Source organism: Cyrtonyx montezumae, unplaced genomic scaffold (assembly GCF_038088225.1).
Source record: "Cyrtonyx montezumae isolate F1298 unplaced genomic scaffold, pur_monq_1.0 scaffold_3, whole genome shotgun sequence".
NCBI classification, from domain to species: Eukaryota; Metazoa; Chordata; class Aves; order Galliformes; family Odontophoridae; genus Cyrtonyx; species Cyrtonyx montezumae.
In genome coordinates, this window is record NW_027072034.1 from 29085025 (window position 1) to 29103220 (window position 18196).

Here is an 18196-nt window from a genome sequence, read left to right on the forward strand (position 1 = left end):
ACTAGAAAATAAAACCATACAGCAAAGTCATGGCTTAGGCTACAAGTGATAAACAGCTCACAGCTTATCAAAAACACCAAACACTTGTGCATGAAACTGAAAGGAAGAATACATTTGCCGCAACTGAAGTTTCCAGAGGTGTTCATTAGGTCTGGATAGCAACTCTGCAACATCTCAACTAAGCGACATAGACTTACAATTTCTCAAAATTAACAACACCTCCTCACTCACCTTGTTAGATTGTTTACGTGGGTCTTCACTGAGGCTAAGCAGGAGGTAGAGTATTGACCATTTATTTTTCAAAACACCCTTTCAAAAACAAAAAACAATGCAAGTTGCTCATAACTCTTGATATTTTTCTTAATCATCCAGTCAGCTGAATTGTGCACATATAATTTACTACACAAATAAGATCAATCCTGAGCAAACTGGGAATGCACAATGTAGATTCCATAACAGCATTATATGAACTTTCTCCTCTGTGTTAAAAATCACAAACTCTCTCACCTGCTCTAAGATCAGCAAGTATACTCAAAATTCACAGCTACTAAGACAGTTACAGAGCTGAACTTCTACCAGTATCCCTACAACCTTCACCATTTAAAACATCTTGGACTCGCATCTAACCCTAAAAGACAACAAACTTCTGGTATGACTGCTAGCAAAGAACCTTTTCTCCAAAGGTTCATTCAGCAAATAAGCCTTCTCCCCACTTTCCTCTTCACCCTTCTTCAGAGAGGCTTCAAAATTTTGAAGCTGAAATTAAAATTAGGTCAATTTGTCTGCTATACAGAAAATATCAGGCCCAGTACCACTAGCTGAGCAAGGGAAGGAACTGTCCTGCCCTGCATAGCATCACCTTGAGTACTGGATGCACATTTGGTCACCACAGTATAAGACATACAACTATTAGAGAGCATCCAAAAGAGGGCTGCAAAAGTGGGGAAGGGTCTGTAGGGCAAGGTGTGTGAGGAGCAGCTGAGGCTCCTCGTTGTCCTCAGCACAGAGCAGAGGAGCTGAGTGGAGGCCTGATGGCGGCTGCAGCTCTCCCAGGGAGCGGAGGGGCAGCGCTGAGCTCTGCTCTGTGTGACAGCGACAGGGCCCGAGGGAACGGCATGGAGCTGTCAGGGGAGGGGCAGCTGGGGGTTAGGGATCGTGCTGCACCACAGCGCGGTGGGCGCGGAATGGGCTGCACAGGGCACTGGTCGCAGCCTCCAGCATTTGCAGCCTCCAGCATTTACAGCGTATTCTGACAATGCTCACAGACATTGGATTTGAATTTTGGATGCTCCTGTGTAGAGCTAGGAGTTTGATTCATGGATCCTTGTGTATCCCCTTCCATTTTAGAATCAGAGAATCAGAGGTTGGAAGGGACTTCTATAGATCATAGAGTCCAACCCCCTGCCAAAGCAGCTCCCTCGTCCAGGCTGCACAGATTGCAGGTGGATCTTGAACATCTCCAGAGAAGGAGACTCTACAATCTCTTACTCTATCATGCATTTGTTTTTATGGAAAAAATAAAATAAAAAAAAAACACCACAGAAGTACAAGTGACTATCAGGAGACTTATTTTATTAAGGCTCAGCATATTCTACTGTGCTGAACATTCAACGTTATGAAAAACCCAGAAGAGATTAGCAGTAGTCATCTTTCACCTCCCTCAGCTAGATCTCTCTCCTCACATCTTTCCCTCCTTTAACTCAACATCCATTATTCTCAAGCATGAGCTTTCTATATGCTAACATTCTGACAGAAAAACAATGGACAGTATTCTCTGACAAATGCTAGTTTTAGCACAGCCATCAAATTCAGCAAGCCCTTAACCTTAAAAAAAGAGATCTGGAGCATTTAAAAATTCAGAAGCAAGAGGACTGTTTAAACCTCAGATCAACTAAAAAAAGTAGACAGTTAAAAAGCATTGCCATAAAATGAAAAATCCTTCAATTTTACATATTAAAAAAGTAAACACTTCTATTTTCAGAATTAATTTCTTCCTATGAAGTGCTTTTTAAAACTGTACTAAAAAAATGCATCCTTTATTCTGTTCCAACTCTAAAAGTTTAATTAACAGCAAACAGCTCATAATTTATATATATAAATGCATACATAAAGATACACAGTCTGTAACTTTTGAACTTTTCACAAGAATTACAAAATGGTTGAGGTTGGAAGGTACCTCTGACAATCATCTAGTTCAATACCCCTGCTCAAAAGCAAGACCACATACTGCAGACTGCACAGGGCTGTCAAATTCATCTCCAAGAAAAGAGATTCCACACTTTTCCTACGGAACCTGACCCAGTGTTCAATCATTCTCTCAGTTAAAAAGAAAAAAGGAAAATAAGGAAGTTAATCATCTAAGCAAGCACTATTCAAAAACAACTTTGTAATATCAGAAGAATCTGCATGTGCTTTCTATTTCTTCACGTGTTTATTACACTACCTGTGAACCAAGCTTTCTGTACAGTTCTGAAAACAAAGCAGCATCTGCTTCCCTTCTTTGTCGCACAACTGAAAGAAATAAATACATATTAAAGAGCCAGAACAAGAATAACAGTCATGTCAGAAATTATATACTTTGTGGTAAACAGGAAAACATAACCCAAAAAGCATAATGACACTTAACTGTTTTGGATTCCTTACTCACACTTCTGAGTTTTTCACGTTATCTGCACTGTACCCTTGAAAGTTCTTGGAGGGGATATGTATGACCCAATGTAAGCAGTAACTGTCTCTTACAGCAACAGACAATTCTTAAGATATATTTTAAAACATCCTTTTAAAATCTAGCTTGCCTTTCTGTAGGTTTTGGGAATTAACACAACTGATGCAGATATGGGTTAAGAAGACTATAAAGCACATAATGCTACAAAAGCATCGTTTGTTTCTTGCTTTCTCTGTCTAATACAAAAATAAAGTAGCAAAACCATTTGTTCCAAGTCAAGAATTTCAATGTCACAGAACTTCAATATGTAAAAGAAAGTAAGTTTTGATCCCTGTCTGTTATGTAACAGAAGTCTTTGCTCAGGCATATTTTAAAGCTTAAAGATATCTTCAGAAAGTCACCTTTACATCAGAAAGAGTCATATTTAAAGGTAAGGCAACCATTAAAGAAACATTAGTCATGAAACAATTGCTCCTAAAGATTAGAAATGCTGATTAGCATTAACAGGCACTACCAAGTTTTTTGTTTGGTTATTTTTTTTAAACCAAATAAGTCACCTACTGAATGGTAACTCTAAAATAAATGTAAAGTTGGGGAATATATCCATCCAGTTAGTTATTCCATGACCACCAACATCAACCTACAAGTTGAAGTTGAAGAGATAGAAGATGAGGGAGATGATTAGCTTTGTTGGGGAAACAGGCCCCTAACAGAACAAGCACATATACTGCTGTGCTGCCTAATATTGGCCAAAGGATACAGAAACTAAACATTCAGGAAGTGCATACTGTAGAATACAGGGTTTTAGAGTTGTATCTACAGAAATTCTGATGGGCTTATTTGTCCATGAGTAAGTAATGGAAGCTCTGCATTAGCAAAAAAATACACAAGTACTTTAAAAGGTTACAACCACTGGCTTCAGTTATACTAATTCAATCATCCTGACCAAATGTTCAAAGCTCCTGAGCACAAATAGAAGCTTTAATTTAATCAGTAACTGCTTCTGAACATTCAACTGTAGAGCTGGGAATCTGCTGAAAGCATTACTTGGCTTTTTAAGAATGTTCCACACTCCTATGGGATTAACAGCTCAAAGCTTGACTCAGAACAGCACAGAGCAGAGTAGAATGTAACTGCAGTAGCTTTCTGTCACAACCTAATGTTTTGGCTTTAAGAAGGTTGCTGTAGACAAACTTGTTGAAAAACAGAAGGAAAGAAACATCAGGTAAATTGTATGAACAATGATTCCATCCCTGGAATGCTCATTCACTAACTTCTGCATATGTGCTCATGAAGTTAATCGCGCCAAAGTGTACCTCAAAAACATCAGTCTTCCAAAAAAGGTCACAAATTTATGAAGTCTGAATAATATCAAAATGAAAGAAATATAATCTGTTCTTTATTTCCACCATGGCTAAGATGCAAAGTCTTGTACTGAAGCCAGGGAAACTTAAAGTGAGCATCTGAACTAATAAAAGCCATCACTCTGGAGGAGTAACTAAGGGGATTCATGGAATTGCCATCACAAGATTTTCAGGAGTAGGCAATAACAACAGTAATCAGTATTAGGTAAGTGAAGCAGAACAGTTCCACCTTCAGAGGAATAAGAAAAGATGCACATACGTTCTTTCTTGATTTTCTCTGCTACGAGAAATTCATCCCGTTCAACGGTAGGAGCAAAGTTGCTTCCAATAACTCTTACTGCATACTGGAACTGCTGGGCTGCATCAGCTGAAAAAGGAAGGAAGACTCACTTAATTAAGCAGACTGGCAAAGTACAGTTAAAAGCAAACAAACAAGTAAACAAAAAAGTTAAAGACATGAGAGTACATAGCTGCAACTGAATTTGGCATAAATATACTCAGCTCAGATCATATACTGTTATATGATGTTCCTCAGATATGCTTCTAACCAGAGGGCAGTGAAATCCAGCTTAGCTAGGGGGAGATTAACAACAGTATACTTCAAACTTACCTGTACACACTCTGCAAACCAAAGGTATGCAATTAAGTACTTCTTATTCTGTGCTGGCTGAAGAGACACTTAGGCCTGCCCAGCTATCAGAGAGCATCAGCAAACATCAGGAGGCTCTGCAGTGCTGTATAGCCTGAAAAGCTGTGCAGGACTTGCCAATGACACAATTCAGCTTGTACATAGAAAACATAGCTGTGATTGTTTCTAACAAAAATAGTGTTTTGAAATTAACTTCCACATCCACCTCCACTATTGTCTCTTATCACTGTTTAAATTATAAAATAGTAATATTGAAACAACTCCTTGAGGTCTCCATGAGGGGACTGGCAGAACAAACCTCCAAATAACCTTGCCTCAGGGGGAGCAGAATGCAGCATAAGCTCAGCAGTTAAGCATTCTCTTTGGTCTGCCAGCACAGCTTCAGCAAGAGGCACCTCCTGCCCAGACTGGGGCCCAGAGAGCATGAATGAACAGATGTGGAGGATGAAAGACTTGAGAAGTTTCTAAAGAGAGCTACAAGGAATGACAGCACAAGCTGGCAGTATTGCAGCTGAATAGTTCTGAGGTTTTACAGAAGACAACCTAAAACACAGCTCCACGGGAAAAAAAAGACATAACCCTAGTAGATGAATGGATTTCCTATATATTTATGGTCCTGCAGTACATCACAGAACATGTACATTATTAACACTTTTATTGTCTCTTCAGGTTTACAGCAATCAGCAATGGACAGGTTTTCCTTGTAAGCAAGGATGTACTTACTGTGTTTACTCATCTTTCTATCCCCCTCCCCGCACGGAAAGTTAAAAAAACAAAAAATTGAGCATTTTGAAAAAGTGCTACATTTCCTCTCTTCTGCTCCCTGTGATTGTACAGTTTTAGGTTAAATTCAAATGAACCAAGATTCACACAACTGAGTAAACCATCTTCAGTCATCTGCGGCAGGGATCACAAAATCCAGCAAAGGCGTGTTCAGTCTCCAAAGGCTCTCTGGAATTTTATTCCTCCATAAGAACTGACTCCGAACGACAACTACACACAGCTGTAAGGCACCCCTGTTTTTTGTTGCTCGTTTGGTTGTGCATGGGGAGATCCCTTCCAGCCCCTACAATTCTGTGATAATATTATTTACATAGACTCTGGTTTTATTCACACAGAGTCTAGATTCTTACACAAGAAGAACACCTTGCTAAGGACAGTTCCTCAACACCAGATCATTTCTTGAGTCTGTAATATAACTTCAGCACCTGTAGTGCTTAAACGTAACTTAATTTGGAAACCTGTCCATGCAATAAGGAATCTCAACATTTACAACTAACAGACGTATCTAATTGCCTCAAAGATCATTGAGACAGCAGGCAAGTTTAAAACACGTGTGTCTATATATGTGTACACACTTCCCCATCAGAAAGTGATTCAGTATGGCTCTCTCACCCTAGAGCAGAGCAAGCTATCAATAACTGAATATCTACCATCTACCCAAACCATTTACACTTTCCTACAAACAACGCAGTATTCAAGATGAATTACAGCCAAAGGCAGATGACATTTTAAAGTCACAGAAAGTACAAGCAGAGCACAGAGAAGCAACACATAAGAATTTGGTGGAGAAATAGTAGAAGATGAAATTCAAAGGAGAGTTCAAGAAAAAGAAAGATAACTTGGCCATTGTATTTCCAAGTAGTTCAGAGGAAACACTGCAATTCAGAATGTTCTTCTGCTAAAAAGCAGCTTTAAGCTTCACCTATAAATTCAGGAAGTGAACTGAAATTCAATTTACACTCTTACAGATTTCCCCTCCCACCCCAAAGACCATTGGTTATGGGTGTTTTTCCCTTCTTTGAACTTCAAAATAAGAGCATTTCAAAACATCTGTATACAGTTATTGTGAGAAATTTGGCTTCCTGCAAATAAGTCACTTGATTATTTTATCTTGCCTGCAAGCTTAAAATACAAGACAATTATTTTTAAAAGAAGTTAATCAAACCAGACAGTAGTTACTTTCTTGAAGAAAGCAAATTCTCTCCACTAGTACTTCTAGCCAGCTGCTTCTTCCCACACAATACTTCATAAAGATCACTGTAAAACAATGACACTCTAAATCATGAGCAACAGTTCACACATGGTTCTGAATGACTACTGCTGGAAAATTCTCAAACACCACCACTGCAATCTAAGACATGCTCAAGAAAAAAAAGCCTTTTTTTCCATCCCCTCCCCCCCAGGAGTGTGTTTGCTAAACACCTAATGCGCTACTGTTGTAAAGCTAAGCATCAAAGCTGTAAAACTTGGCTGTCACACTCTCAGCTGCTCTCTAATTTATGCACTTCAGCTGTATTGAAGTTTTGTCAGTAAGAATTACTACCATAAAAGAAAACAATTACGTTAATATTATGCCACATAGAATCACTGCATGGCTTAGGCTGGAACTGACCTGACAACATGCTCCAAGCCCTGCTGTGGGCAGGACTGCCACCTGTTAGATCAGGCTGACAAACTAACAGAAAATACTGGCAAGTTAAAACACTAGTCTAGAATGCCATCACTGTATGTCTTTTGTTACAGATAACTAGATTAAAATATCAAGTTAGAAGTGTAAATGGAAAAAACATTCTCTTAATGCTAATTTTGAACACAAAGTTTATCTTTAATTAGCAATCCTTCCAGTTATCCACACTCCTCTTGTACATAGCAAGGAACAGAAACAATCACCCCCATCACACGTGCGACCTTACTAGAAAGGAGTGAGTGAAATTTTAAGCACAGAACAGGAAACATGACTTCATTCCTTAACTCTGTGGCACTGCCCATACATGGATTTGAGGACTGGCCCATTGACTTACCAGCAAACATGAGCAGACAGTCTGCTTGGAACTCCTTGCTATGATTTTTTTCTAACTTATCAACTTGCATTTGCTCCTGTTATCATATGCACTTCAATCTCCATCTCAATTTTTGAAGGAACTCCATGTTCTCCCCCATGAAAATTAAACATTTATGCCAATATTTCAGAGCTTAAAAAATAAAAATGCAACAAGAACACCACTGAGATTATGCGTACTAAACTAAGACCACAGTGTGGACTTCAGATAGCAAACTGCTGTCCAAAGACTCAAATATCACCTTCTAAAAGCACACTCACCTCCAGAAGTACTAAAGGAGTCTGACATACAAAAATCTTTTTACAATCCAAAACTAAACAGACATAGCCTGACTATGAACAACATTTGATGTACTAAGAGCTTTTTACAATGGTCATGCTAATATAACAGTGTAAGAAGTATGACTGCCCAAGACTTCCCTGAGGTTTCTGAAAGATAGCCAAGAACACGAAGCTTTGTCAGGAGCACTCAATTCACGTTCACAGAGCAGCATGCAACCTTGTCTAACTGCTGGAGTGCCCAAGAAGGGAAAAATAAATGAAAAACTGAATACCTCAGTTTCCCCAAAAACAATAACAAGCCATATGCAGAAAACTTTTGTCCTTCAGAAACTAAGGAAGCTATCCATATAGGAGATGATCTCAAAATCCACATTTGGGTGCCACAGTACAAAAAGGACATACAAACATTAGTCAGCATCCAAAGGATGGCTACAAAGGTGGGGAAGGGTCTTTAGGGCAAGGTGTGCTGAGCGCAGAGCAGAGGAGCTGAGGCCTGATGGCGGCTGCAGCTCTCCCAGGGAGCGGAGGGGCAGCGCTGAGCTCTGCTCTGTGTGACAGCGACAGGGCCCGAGGGAACGGCATGGAGCTGTCAGGGGAGGGGCAGCTAGGGGTTAGGGACTGTGCTGCACCACAGCGCGGTGGGCGCGGCCCTGAGGGCCCAAGCTCAAGGAGCGTTTGGATACCACTCTCAGACACTGGGTTTGAGTGCTAGATGGGTTCCGTGCGAAGCCAGGAGCTGTAGTTGACAATACTTGTGAGTCCTTTCCAACTTTTATTGTGACACCACGGACACAGGCAGGAGCTAGAAAACATCCAGTAGATAAGGGACTCTGACTTGCTGAAGGCTTCAAGCACAGCACTGCAGGCTGCACATGCAGATGTCATCACCCACATCAGCTACAGCACACTCCCACAGATGTTATACGAATGGAATCCTTCAGCTCCTGCTGAAGCCATGGCTTCCACATAAATATAACAGGAAACAAGCACTGAGAACAAACATAGCCAAGCCTTCTGAAGTACAGATAGGCCCAAGGAATGCACAGGCAGGAACACCCATTAGGCCATCTCAGCTCCTATTATTAATTCACAACATTTTACTGAATTACTTGATAACCCATTTTTCACTAAAGTGCTTACTCTAGGAGGGTACCAAAAGCTAGGATTTCAAGAAGTTCACAGGATAACTACACAAGTGGACAAAGATGATTGCCTGCACTTAGCTTTTGCTTCTTGTTACCAGTTGATTTTTAAAAAACTTATTACAGGAAATTGTAATAAATTCAATCTCCTAAGTAGCTAAGCTTCTTTTCCCACACTGAAAAGGATTCAGAGTTAAAAGCTTCAAGAACAAGAAGCTACTGGTTGTTCTCCTGCCACAGGCACACACACATGATATTCCAACAGAGAGGATACTGGCAGCAGCACAGTTCCCTTAGTGTCTCAATTTGTCCCTTGGGTGCAGGAAAGAAAAGGGAATTCAGGGGAAACACACAAGAGCAGAAAAAAAAAAGGAAAAAAGCTTGAACACCTTTCATGAGTGGGATTTCTTCCACAGGGACTTCGTACTACAGTCTCCCTGTACTGTCTACCAGTAGAGCTGGGCTGATGGCCAACTAACAGACAACAGTTGATCATTCCCTGAGAAACTTTACATCACAAGTGCCTGGGTCTCTTGTACCACAAGAATGAAGAGCAGGTGAGGATGGGCTCCCTATTTGCTAGATGCAAAAACTATAGCAACAGTAAACACAGTGGACAGCTCATGCAATTTCTATTCAATGTTTTCAAAAATTCTTCATTAGGAGCTGAAGGAGTCAAGCAAATCCTCAGATAAGCAAGCAGATATAGTGGACTTACAAGTGCACATGGCAGCCTACCATGATTTTGGGCAGAATTTCCTTTTTCTTCAAGTACACAAGACATCTTAGCTATGTCAGTAGAACCCAAACATACTGGAATGGCTATTTGTTTTTTTTTTAATAATTCTCTTCCATCAGAAGACAAGGAAATGCATAGGAACCAAGGCTTCACCCAAAGTCAGTAGAAGCATCGCACCTTTTCCCAGTACTCACACCATGGGTGGTAAGCATGGGTGGTAAGAGCAAAACTTTGTGCTCTCGTGCTCTATGTGTCATAGGCCTAAATAAGATACTCAATGCTGAGAAACAATCCTAGATTAAGTTTAGGTTGCAGTTATTCTCAAAACTAAGGAAAAATCATCAGGGAAACAGGATCCAGAAATACAGTATCAATAATATGGAAATAATGGCCTCAAAGAGAGCTCCGTGTCACCAATAAATAAAAAAGTAATAACAGTCTTAAGAAGAATAAACACAACAACATCAGATTTTAAGCAGTGGAAAATTAGAAGTGCTCTTGCATGTGAATATGTATACCAATTTTATAATAAAACAGTTTCCAAATAATTCTGAATGTGAAGAACAGCTTTTGCATAAAAGCTATGATAGCGTCTCTGAATGGAAGGCTGCTGTGAAATACCTTTTAATATACGAGATTAAAATAAATGTGGTTACATAAAAGCACAAGAGGCGTTACGCAGCTTGTAAGCTAACACTGATTTGAAGGAGGTTGGGGAAGAGCAGGAGCTCAGAAAAGCTTCACACCAGAAACTCCTGACACTGAATTCATACTGAGTGGCAATTCTGGGAATGGGAAATGTGTGGCAATGCAGAGGGTAACTGAATGCAGACTTCCAAAAGCACGGAGGGGAGAGACGGGGTCATTCAGGCACTGTCACTTGTCTTCTGTGCTTCAAGGAGCAGTAATTCAGCCAGCTCCAAGTTGTTCACCACCGCCACGCAACCGCCTCAACGTAACCCGGGGTGATATCCCAGAAGACAGTTGCACGGCAGGAGGAAAAGAACACACCGGAGTTCAGAGCTAGCAGCAGGGGGAGGAAGCCATCTCTTCTCTCACACGAGAGAAAGGCTACGACGAAAGCTCGGTCACGAACCGGGATCAGCGCTCACAAAGACAGCGACTCCAAGAGTCCCTCTCCCATCCCGCGTCCCCGCCGCTCAGAGCGGAGCCAGAGCCGGGCTGCACCACGCACAACTCACGCAAGCGGCCGACGCTCCCTCCCGCCGCACCAACACCGCGGCCTCCTCCCGCCCCGACGCTGAGGAAAAGCCGTACCTTCGCTTTTACCCAAGATGCGGCAGCAGAGGTTCTGCAGCAGAACGTTGGGGGATTTTTGGTCCGGGGTCGCCATCGCGGCGGAGGCGGGCGGGCAGTCGGCGAGGCGGGAGGGGACAGACGGAAAGGCGGCGCCGGCCGCCCCGCGCAAGCAGGCGGTTGCACGCTGGGCCACTGCCTACGGCGCCATTTTAACAGAACCGCCGAAAGCCGCAGCGGCATCCGCTCCGCACCCACAATGCCCTGTGCTGGGGGCGGCATCGCTGCGCGCCGCGAACAACTCCCTCCGCCGCCGCCCCGCCGCCGCCGTTTCGGGGTTCCGCCGGCTCGCCGTTCCGGGGCCGCTCCCGGTCCGCCCCGCGAGGCTGTGTCCCGAGAGTCGTGATGGACAGCTCCGTGTGCAGGTGGAGACCTGTGATGCACGGTGTGTTCCAGGGGTCCATCTTGGGAATGGTGCTCATTTATCAACACCAAGCTACGTTGTGCTGTTCACACAATAGAAGCTGGATGTGCTCAAAAAGCGGGCACATGGGAATCTAATGAAGTTGGACGGGGCCAAGCGCAACGTGTGCCTCTTGGGTGAGGGCAATCCTAGATAGGAAAGCAGTATGGGAGATGAACACACTGATAGCAGCCCCATGGAGGATGACATGGGGGTCCTGATGAGCAGGAAGCTGGAGATGAGCCAGCAGTGTGCTTTTGCAGCTCAGAAAGCCAACGGTAACCTGGACTGCATCAACAGAAGGGTGATCAGCAGGGAGATGATTGTCACCCAGTCTCGCTCCAATTTATAGGAGGGAGAAGAGGTCCTTTTTAAAAAAAAAAAATTATATCCGATGATGAGATTAAGACATGACAGGTTAAATGTTAGCCCAACCAGTTTATTACCAACCTTAGTTGCTTAGTGTAGGGTGAATAACCCAAAAGAATAGTATGCACAGAAAATAATGAGGTAGATGGTATAGTTTACTTGGCTTATCTGGGTGGTAAACAGACAACCAATAAATAAAGGCTCACCAATAACTCCACACAGGAGGGATCTCCAAGAAGAGATCCTTCCCTGGTGGTGGTCAGCCCTTAAATGGGGTCTGGGAGAGATGGAGCCAGACTCCACCCCTTCCAATCACACAGGTATATCACCTTCACCTGTGCTCCTGAGGCTGACTCAGTGCTCGCCTCAGGTGGTCAATCAGTGGTTCAGGCCATGATTCAACAGTTCCCGTACACTTAGGGATATGGGGAAAGGAAGAAAGACAATAGAAAGGAGATGAGAAATAAAAAGCAAGGAGTCTTGGTAGAAAGCAAGAGAGAGAATCACCACTGTGGATCCAGTGAGGTTCATAGTTCAGGTGCTGATCTCCTTGTAGCAATGGCTCATTGGAGATTTTGTTGTTTGTTTGACAATGATGACTTCTTTTTTCCTCCTTTTTTCTCTCTCTTCTTTTCCCTATCTCTCTAAATTCCTAACAAAGGTATAACTTGTTTTATAAGTCCAAGGTGGTTGAGTCAGCTCTTTTTGGAGAGGCAGCTCCAATTTGTTCCCATTTTCTGGGCCTTGCCAGCAGACAAGAGAGGAATAGGGAAATGCCAAATTGTATCTTGCCTTCACAGGATATAATTCCCTAAACTCCCATACTAGTTATCCAGTCACAGGCCAGATCTTCTGCCAGTAAACACTACTGAGCAAAACACCTCCAAAGAAGTGCTTTCAAATGTAAACACTGTACACAAAGGGTTTCCGGCTACATAACGTCCACTTAGATAATTTGCAGTTATCAGTTACAGTCTTATCACCACAAAGAAAAACAGTTTTTGTCTTTCACACCCCCTCTACCCAACTCTCCTGAGGCTCAATCTACAGTACTGTATGTAGGCCTGGGGGCTGCCAGCACAAGAAAGTCATAGGGCTGTGTCATGGTTTTATGATTTTTGGTACTGGTATTCCACATCATAACATCATGTAGTGCATTTAGAGTTAAAGAGTTAATGCTCCAGCTCCGTGGATCATCTATAGTTCCAGGTATACCTGTCTCAGAAGAGAAGAACTCCATTCCCCAGAGGACTTTGCGATGCTTTGCGTTCTTACGTGTTTACGCTCAGAGGGAAAGATAAAAACTGTCTGCGGTCACGGGACACTCTCTTTCCTTTGGGATGGACTCAGCAGTGGGTGCTCGCTGCCGTCCGCCTTCAGCATTAGCGTAAGGCCTTCGGTTTATCGGACACTCTCTCTTGCTCATTTTATTTGATTTATTAGCTTTAATTCCAATTATACTGTATTATATTGTGTTATTTTGCTTTACGATATCTTATTTAGTAAATTAGCTTTCCTCCTCAGATCGTTGCCGCTGTTTTGTTTCTAGGCCCATCTCCCTTTTCCCTTTTCCCTTTCCCCCTTCCCCTTTCCTGGGGCGTGGGTCCGTGGGTCCCTCGCACCAATCGTCATGGAACCGGGCCGAACCTGCCCGTAAACCGGTGACAGGCTGTTGGAGTGGATCCAGGGGAGGGCCACAAAGATTATCTGAGGGATAGAGCACCTCTTCTGCAAAGACAGGCTGAGGAACATGGGCTTGTTCACCCTGGAGAAGAAGATGCTCCAGGAGGCCTCATTGCAGCCTTCCAGTACTTAAAAGAAAACCTACAGGAAAGATAGAGAATACAGTTACAAGACAAAGGGTAATGGTTTTAAACTAGAAAAAAAAAAGGTACATATAATAAAGAAGTGGCGCATGGCAGTGGGTTGGATTTAGGTTATCCTTAAGGGCCCTTCCAACTAAAACCATTCTGTGATTCCCTTATAGGAACATACTATTAAAATAGTATGGCTCAAGCGTGTCTTCAAGCAGAAGTACAATTACTAATTTCAGTAAAACTACATCCTATGTTATGCTGCTGAAATAGAATAATAGCAGTTAATTCTGTTACACTATTAGAAATGTATTATTTTTTTTTCTAGCCTCATTTTCCCAAGGAATGAGGCTTATGTGATTTCTTCATGTGTCAGTGTGTCCCGGTAACTGTTAGATCTCTTGACAAATTCTGAAGATTTAGTAGAAGGATATAGCTCATAAATATATTAGCTAATAAAAATTTTGTCAAAGTCAGCAAATTAAAGTACTAAGGTCTCAGTTAATGCCCTCTTGAAAATAAAGACAAGGAGGACGTAGATCTCTCTGGTCTGCTACCTGCAAACCACCTGATTGGCATGCACATCCTGGACAGCATCCTATAGCTAGCTCTGATCCAGCTGAAGTATCAGCTGCTTCTTGCCTGGCCTGACTGATCTGAAGGATGCAGGAAATGATGGTGTAAGGGACAGGGAGCTCTGGAAATAACATAGGAAGCTGTCAGAAAGAGGCAGGAGGGTGCGAGTTGCTGGGAAAAACAGGAGACAAAGTTGAATTCAGGGTTGTGTAGCCTGGGGATAATACAGGGATGTTATCTACATGTGTAGAGATAAGATCAGGAAAGCCAAGGCATAGATGGAGCTGAACTTGGTGAGGGATGTGAAAAACAACAGATTTTTTTTTAGTGCAGAAAAGACACAGGTTAATGGGATTGAGTGCTTTTGAAAAACTGGCAGTGACTAAACAAAGAATTTAATTCATCCACAGAAGCTTAAAGGGACTTGTGTAGAGGGTTCCTATGTAAGGGAGAGCTTTATGACAGAAGAATGTACAGTGAAATCCAGTGGAAGATGGAAGCTGAAGCCTGGCAAAGTAATGCTAGAAAAATCTGTGTTATAAATTCAGTAAGCATATTTAATCAGTGGAGAGAGATGTTTAAGGGCACGATGCCTTCTCCATATCTTGAACATTTTAAATCAGCCTTCTATTGCAAGCTTAGCGATCAAACCCAAGCTGACACAGGAGCTACTACATAAGTGTTGAGTGTATGCTACCCATAAGATCAGACTAGAGAACGTTATTCTTATAAAAACCCTGAGGCCTAATTGCTCTGGTTGTTTGAACTCCTTTATAGTTATGTCTGCAGGGCACAGTATCTTACATAGCTCTAGCTGTTGGAGGGATACCAAAATCAGTAATCACACTAACACCTACAGCATTTCACTGTGCCAGTTAGACATATTTTCAGTGTCGTATGACAAATGTTAAGAAATGTAGTGGCTGGAGACAATGGAGGATATTATCTGCTCCTGTTATCTGCATCTTAGAGTATGGAAGTCCAGCAGGACTTGATTCAGCACCAGTTGGCTTCTGTATCTGAGCACATATCTTTTCCACACTGGCAACCTTATAATGCCAAGAGCCCTACTATGCTGCATCTCCAGCATTAAGAGGCTCTTAAAGGTGTCTGCAGATCTAACTTTGGAAAGGCCATATGTTTTAGAGTGAAGTATTGTAACTGGATTTCAGTGGATCTTTTCCCTGTGAATGCGTATGGCTCAGATGAAGAGGGAATTTGGCCCAAACAGTTTAACCCTCCTAAGCATATCAGTTCTGCATTCTAGCCTACTTGTTGCAACAAAATCATGGCCAGCTCTCTGCTTCTACACTCTTTGCTGTGACTGTTCTATTGATTGAGGAGCCTGAAATGTGTTCCATAATGCCACGTACCTACATAAAGTCACTGAATTGACACATATATCCAAAAAGAAACCGGTTTTGAAATACAAAGAAGATGCCAGAAATCTTGATGTAAGCTGTATGAAGGCAAAATTAAGGACATTTTCATTTTTTATTCTGGAACATCTTTCAGTATTTATAGTAAAATAAAAATGTTATGCTGCCTCATGATCAGAAGGAACCTCCTACATTCCATTTTGTGGCAGTGGCCTCTTGTCCTTGCACTGGGCACCCCTGAGAAGGGCCTGGCTGTCTCCCTGTGCACCCTTCCCTCAGGTGTTTACAGGCATTGATGAGATCCCTGGGGCTTTCTTTCTTCCTGGCTGAGCCGCCCCAGCTCTCTCAGCCTCATCTTGTAGGAGAGGTGTTCTTAGTAACGAACAGAAACCCTTTCACACATACACCAAAAGTCACCCAATATTAAATATTATTTATTATACAGGGGCAGGCAGCATTATCTGTCTTTCTAATAAATAGTATAACTGCAGCTAGCAGACAGGCAGTCCAACAAGCTTGAACTACTTGATATTTTCTAAGTGCCCGTGCTTCACATAGCATCCGTGGCCTCAAGTTGGCCAGGGGAGATTCTGGTTGGACATAAGAAAAATTTCTTTTCCAAAAGAGTGGTCAGACACTGGAAAGGGCTGCCCAAGGATGTGGTTCAGTCACTATCCCTGGAGGTGTTCAAGAAACGTTCAAATGTTGTACTGAAGGACATGCTTTAGTGGGGAAATACTGGTGGTAATAGAGGGAAATTGGTGGTAGTAGAGAAATATTGGTGATATGATTGGGCTGGATGATCTTGGAGGTCTTTTTCAACCTTGGTGATTCTATGATCACGGCTATGCCACATATCTGGAGTGGTAGGAAAAAAAAAGAAACACATCAAGTCATCTTCCATCAGAAAGTAGTTTGGTGAAAATGTTTTATGAAAACACTTCTGTTTTGTTAAAACCTTCAAAAATACTGTCAAAATATTTCCCAGAGATCATGACAAGTATTTCATTTTTAAAAGCAGAATAATAATATTGGAAAGGAGCCTGGAAAATGAAACTCTGGAAATACTAGCCCAGTTTTATTACAAATAAACATTTCATGTTGTATTCAGCTTTTCACTAAGAGTTTTGACCATGTCTTCAGTATTTTAGAGTAAATGCTTTTGATCTTTCTCACAGTGTATTCAGTATTGGTGCAGCCTCAACTAGAGTATTACTGCATATGGTTCTGGGCTCCAGAATTTTAAGGTGATACCTTGATGCATCCAGAGGAGGGCAACAAAGCTGGTACCAGGGCTGAAGACGTGTCTTGTGAGGAAAGACTGAAGACCCTTGGGCTGTCAAATACGGAGAAAGCTGAAATGTGACCTCATTGCTCTGTGCAACTTCTTTAGCAGGGGAAGTGAAGAAGGAGGTGCTGAGTTCTGCTCCCTGCTGTGCTGGAGGAGGGTCGGACTGGGCATTAGGACAAACCCCTTTACCCTGTGAGTGATCAAACACTAGAACAGGCTTCTTAGAGAGGTGATTGATGCCCGTGCCTTTCAGAGTTCAGGTGGCATTTGGGTAATGCCCAAATGAAATGCTTTAACTTTGGATCAGCCCCAGAGCAGTCTGACAGTTGGACTTGGTCATCACTGAAAGTCCCTCCTAAGCAGCATTGCCTTCTTCTATTCACTGGCCTGCACAAAGGAGATGGGGGAAACTATCAAAATGCAGTGTAGCAGGCCACTTTAAAAATGTGTATTTATGCATCTGTAATGGGATTCTTTCTGTAAAAGCAATAATACCACTGGACAAAAATAACTCATTAAATATAGCATAAGTCAATAACAAAGCTCCACAAAGCCCTGCAATGCTTTGTGAGTAGGTGGTTGGAGCCTTTTTGGATCAATTTTCTTTCTTTTTTGTTGTTGTTGTTGTTGCTGTTTTAGCTAATTTCACTATAGAGCAGGGAGGTCACAGATGATTTCTGTGTTTTTTTAACCTTGCTTTGTTTACTCATTTCCCCAGGTGCAAACATCTCATGCCAGAGCCAGCCCTTACATCTGTATGGAAGCCTCAAGGTCAAAGTTTAGGCTTTTCCCTCATGTCACAAGGGAAAGAAAGAGCAACAGGTTGGTTAGAAAAACAGTTTCTTCCCGTGCTTTTGTTTTAAACATTGAAAATACTTGGAATTTTATAAGCAAGGGATATTTTTAATCATATTTGCATAACTCTTCCAGAGGTCAACCTGAACATTCTGCTATGTAATGCTTTTAAAAATGTTTATTGATTTTTTTTTCCTTTCCTCTCAGTGTGCAGAGAGTTTTCCTTATACTGATTCTTTTTCTTTCTAATGAACTAGTCAGGAAAATGATGGAAGTGGCTATATTTATAGCTGTGTTAAATGAATAAGGTAAATACTTATTTTAAAAAAGAGGGAAAATAATCATGTTCTTTCTCAAAGGTTTGTATTGACTACTGTAATTAGTCCCTTTAGAACAATATGTACCCCATTTCTAGATAGAAATGATTGTGAGGGTAACAATATCTCCTGCAGAACACATTCTAAGTTTTATCTTCCTACAAATATTAAAAGAAAAATTGGTCTTCACTTTAGTGAAACGTTCATATCCATGAAGCTGATCCCCTCATCACATAAAGTCCCTCATACCAG

At 41.8% G+C, this 18196-nt stretch overlaps 1 protein-coding gene across 2 annotated transcripts in view; it reads right to left on the minus strand.

The window, feature by feature from the left end:
• TUBGCP3 (tubulin gamma complex component 3) overlaps positions 1-11222 on the minus strand; it is a 45569-nt gene extending 34347 nt beyond the window's left edge. The window contains exons 1-4 of one of the 2 annotated variants that reach the window (XM_065741058.1): positions 10886-11222; positions 4289-4396; positions 2444-2511; positions 232-309 (exon numbers count right to left, since the gene is read on the minus strand). In XM_065741058.1, the coding sequence (XP_065597130.1) occupies positions 232-309; positions 2444-2511; positions 4289-4396; positions 10886-11222 (591 nt within the window). The remainder of the gene's footprint in view (positions 1-231; positions 310-2443; positions 2512-4288; positions 4397-10885) is intronic. The other variant, XM_065741057.1, reaches the window with a different exon arrangement.
• Positions 11223-18196: the final 6974 nt, after the last annotated feature.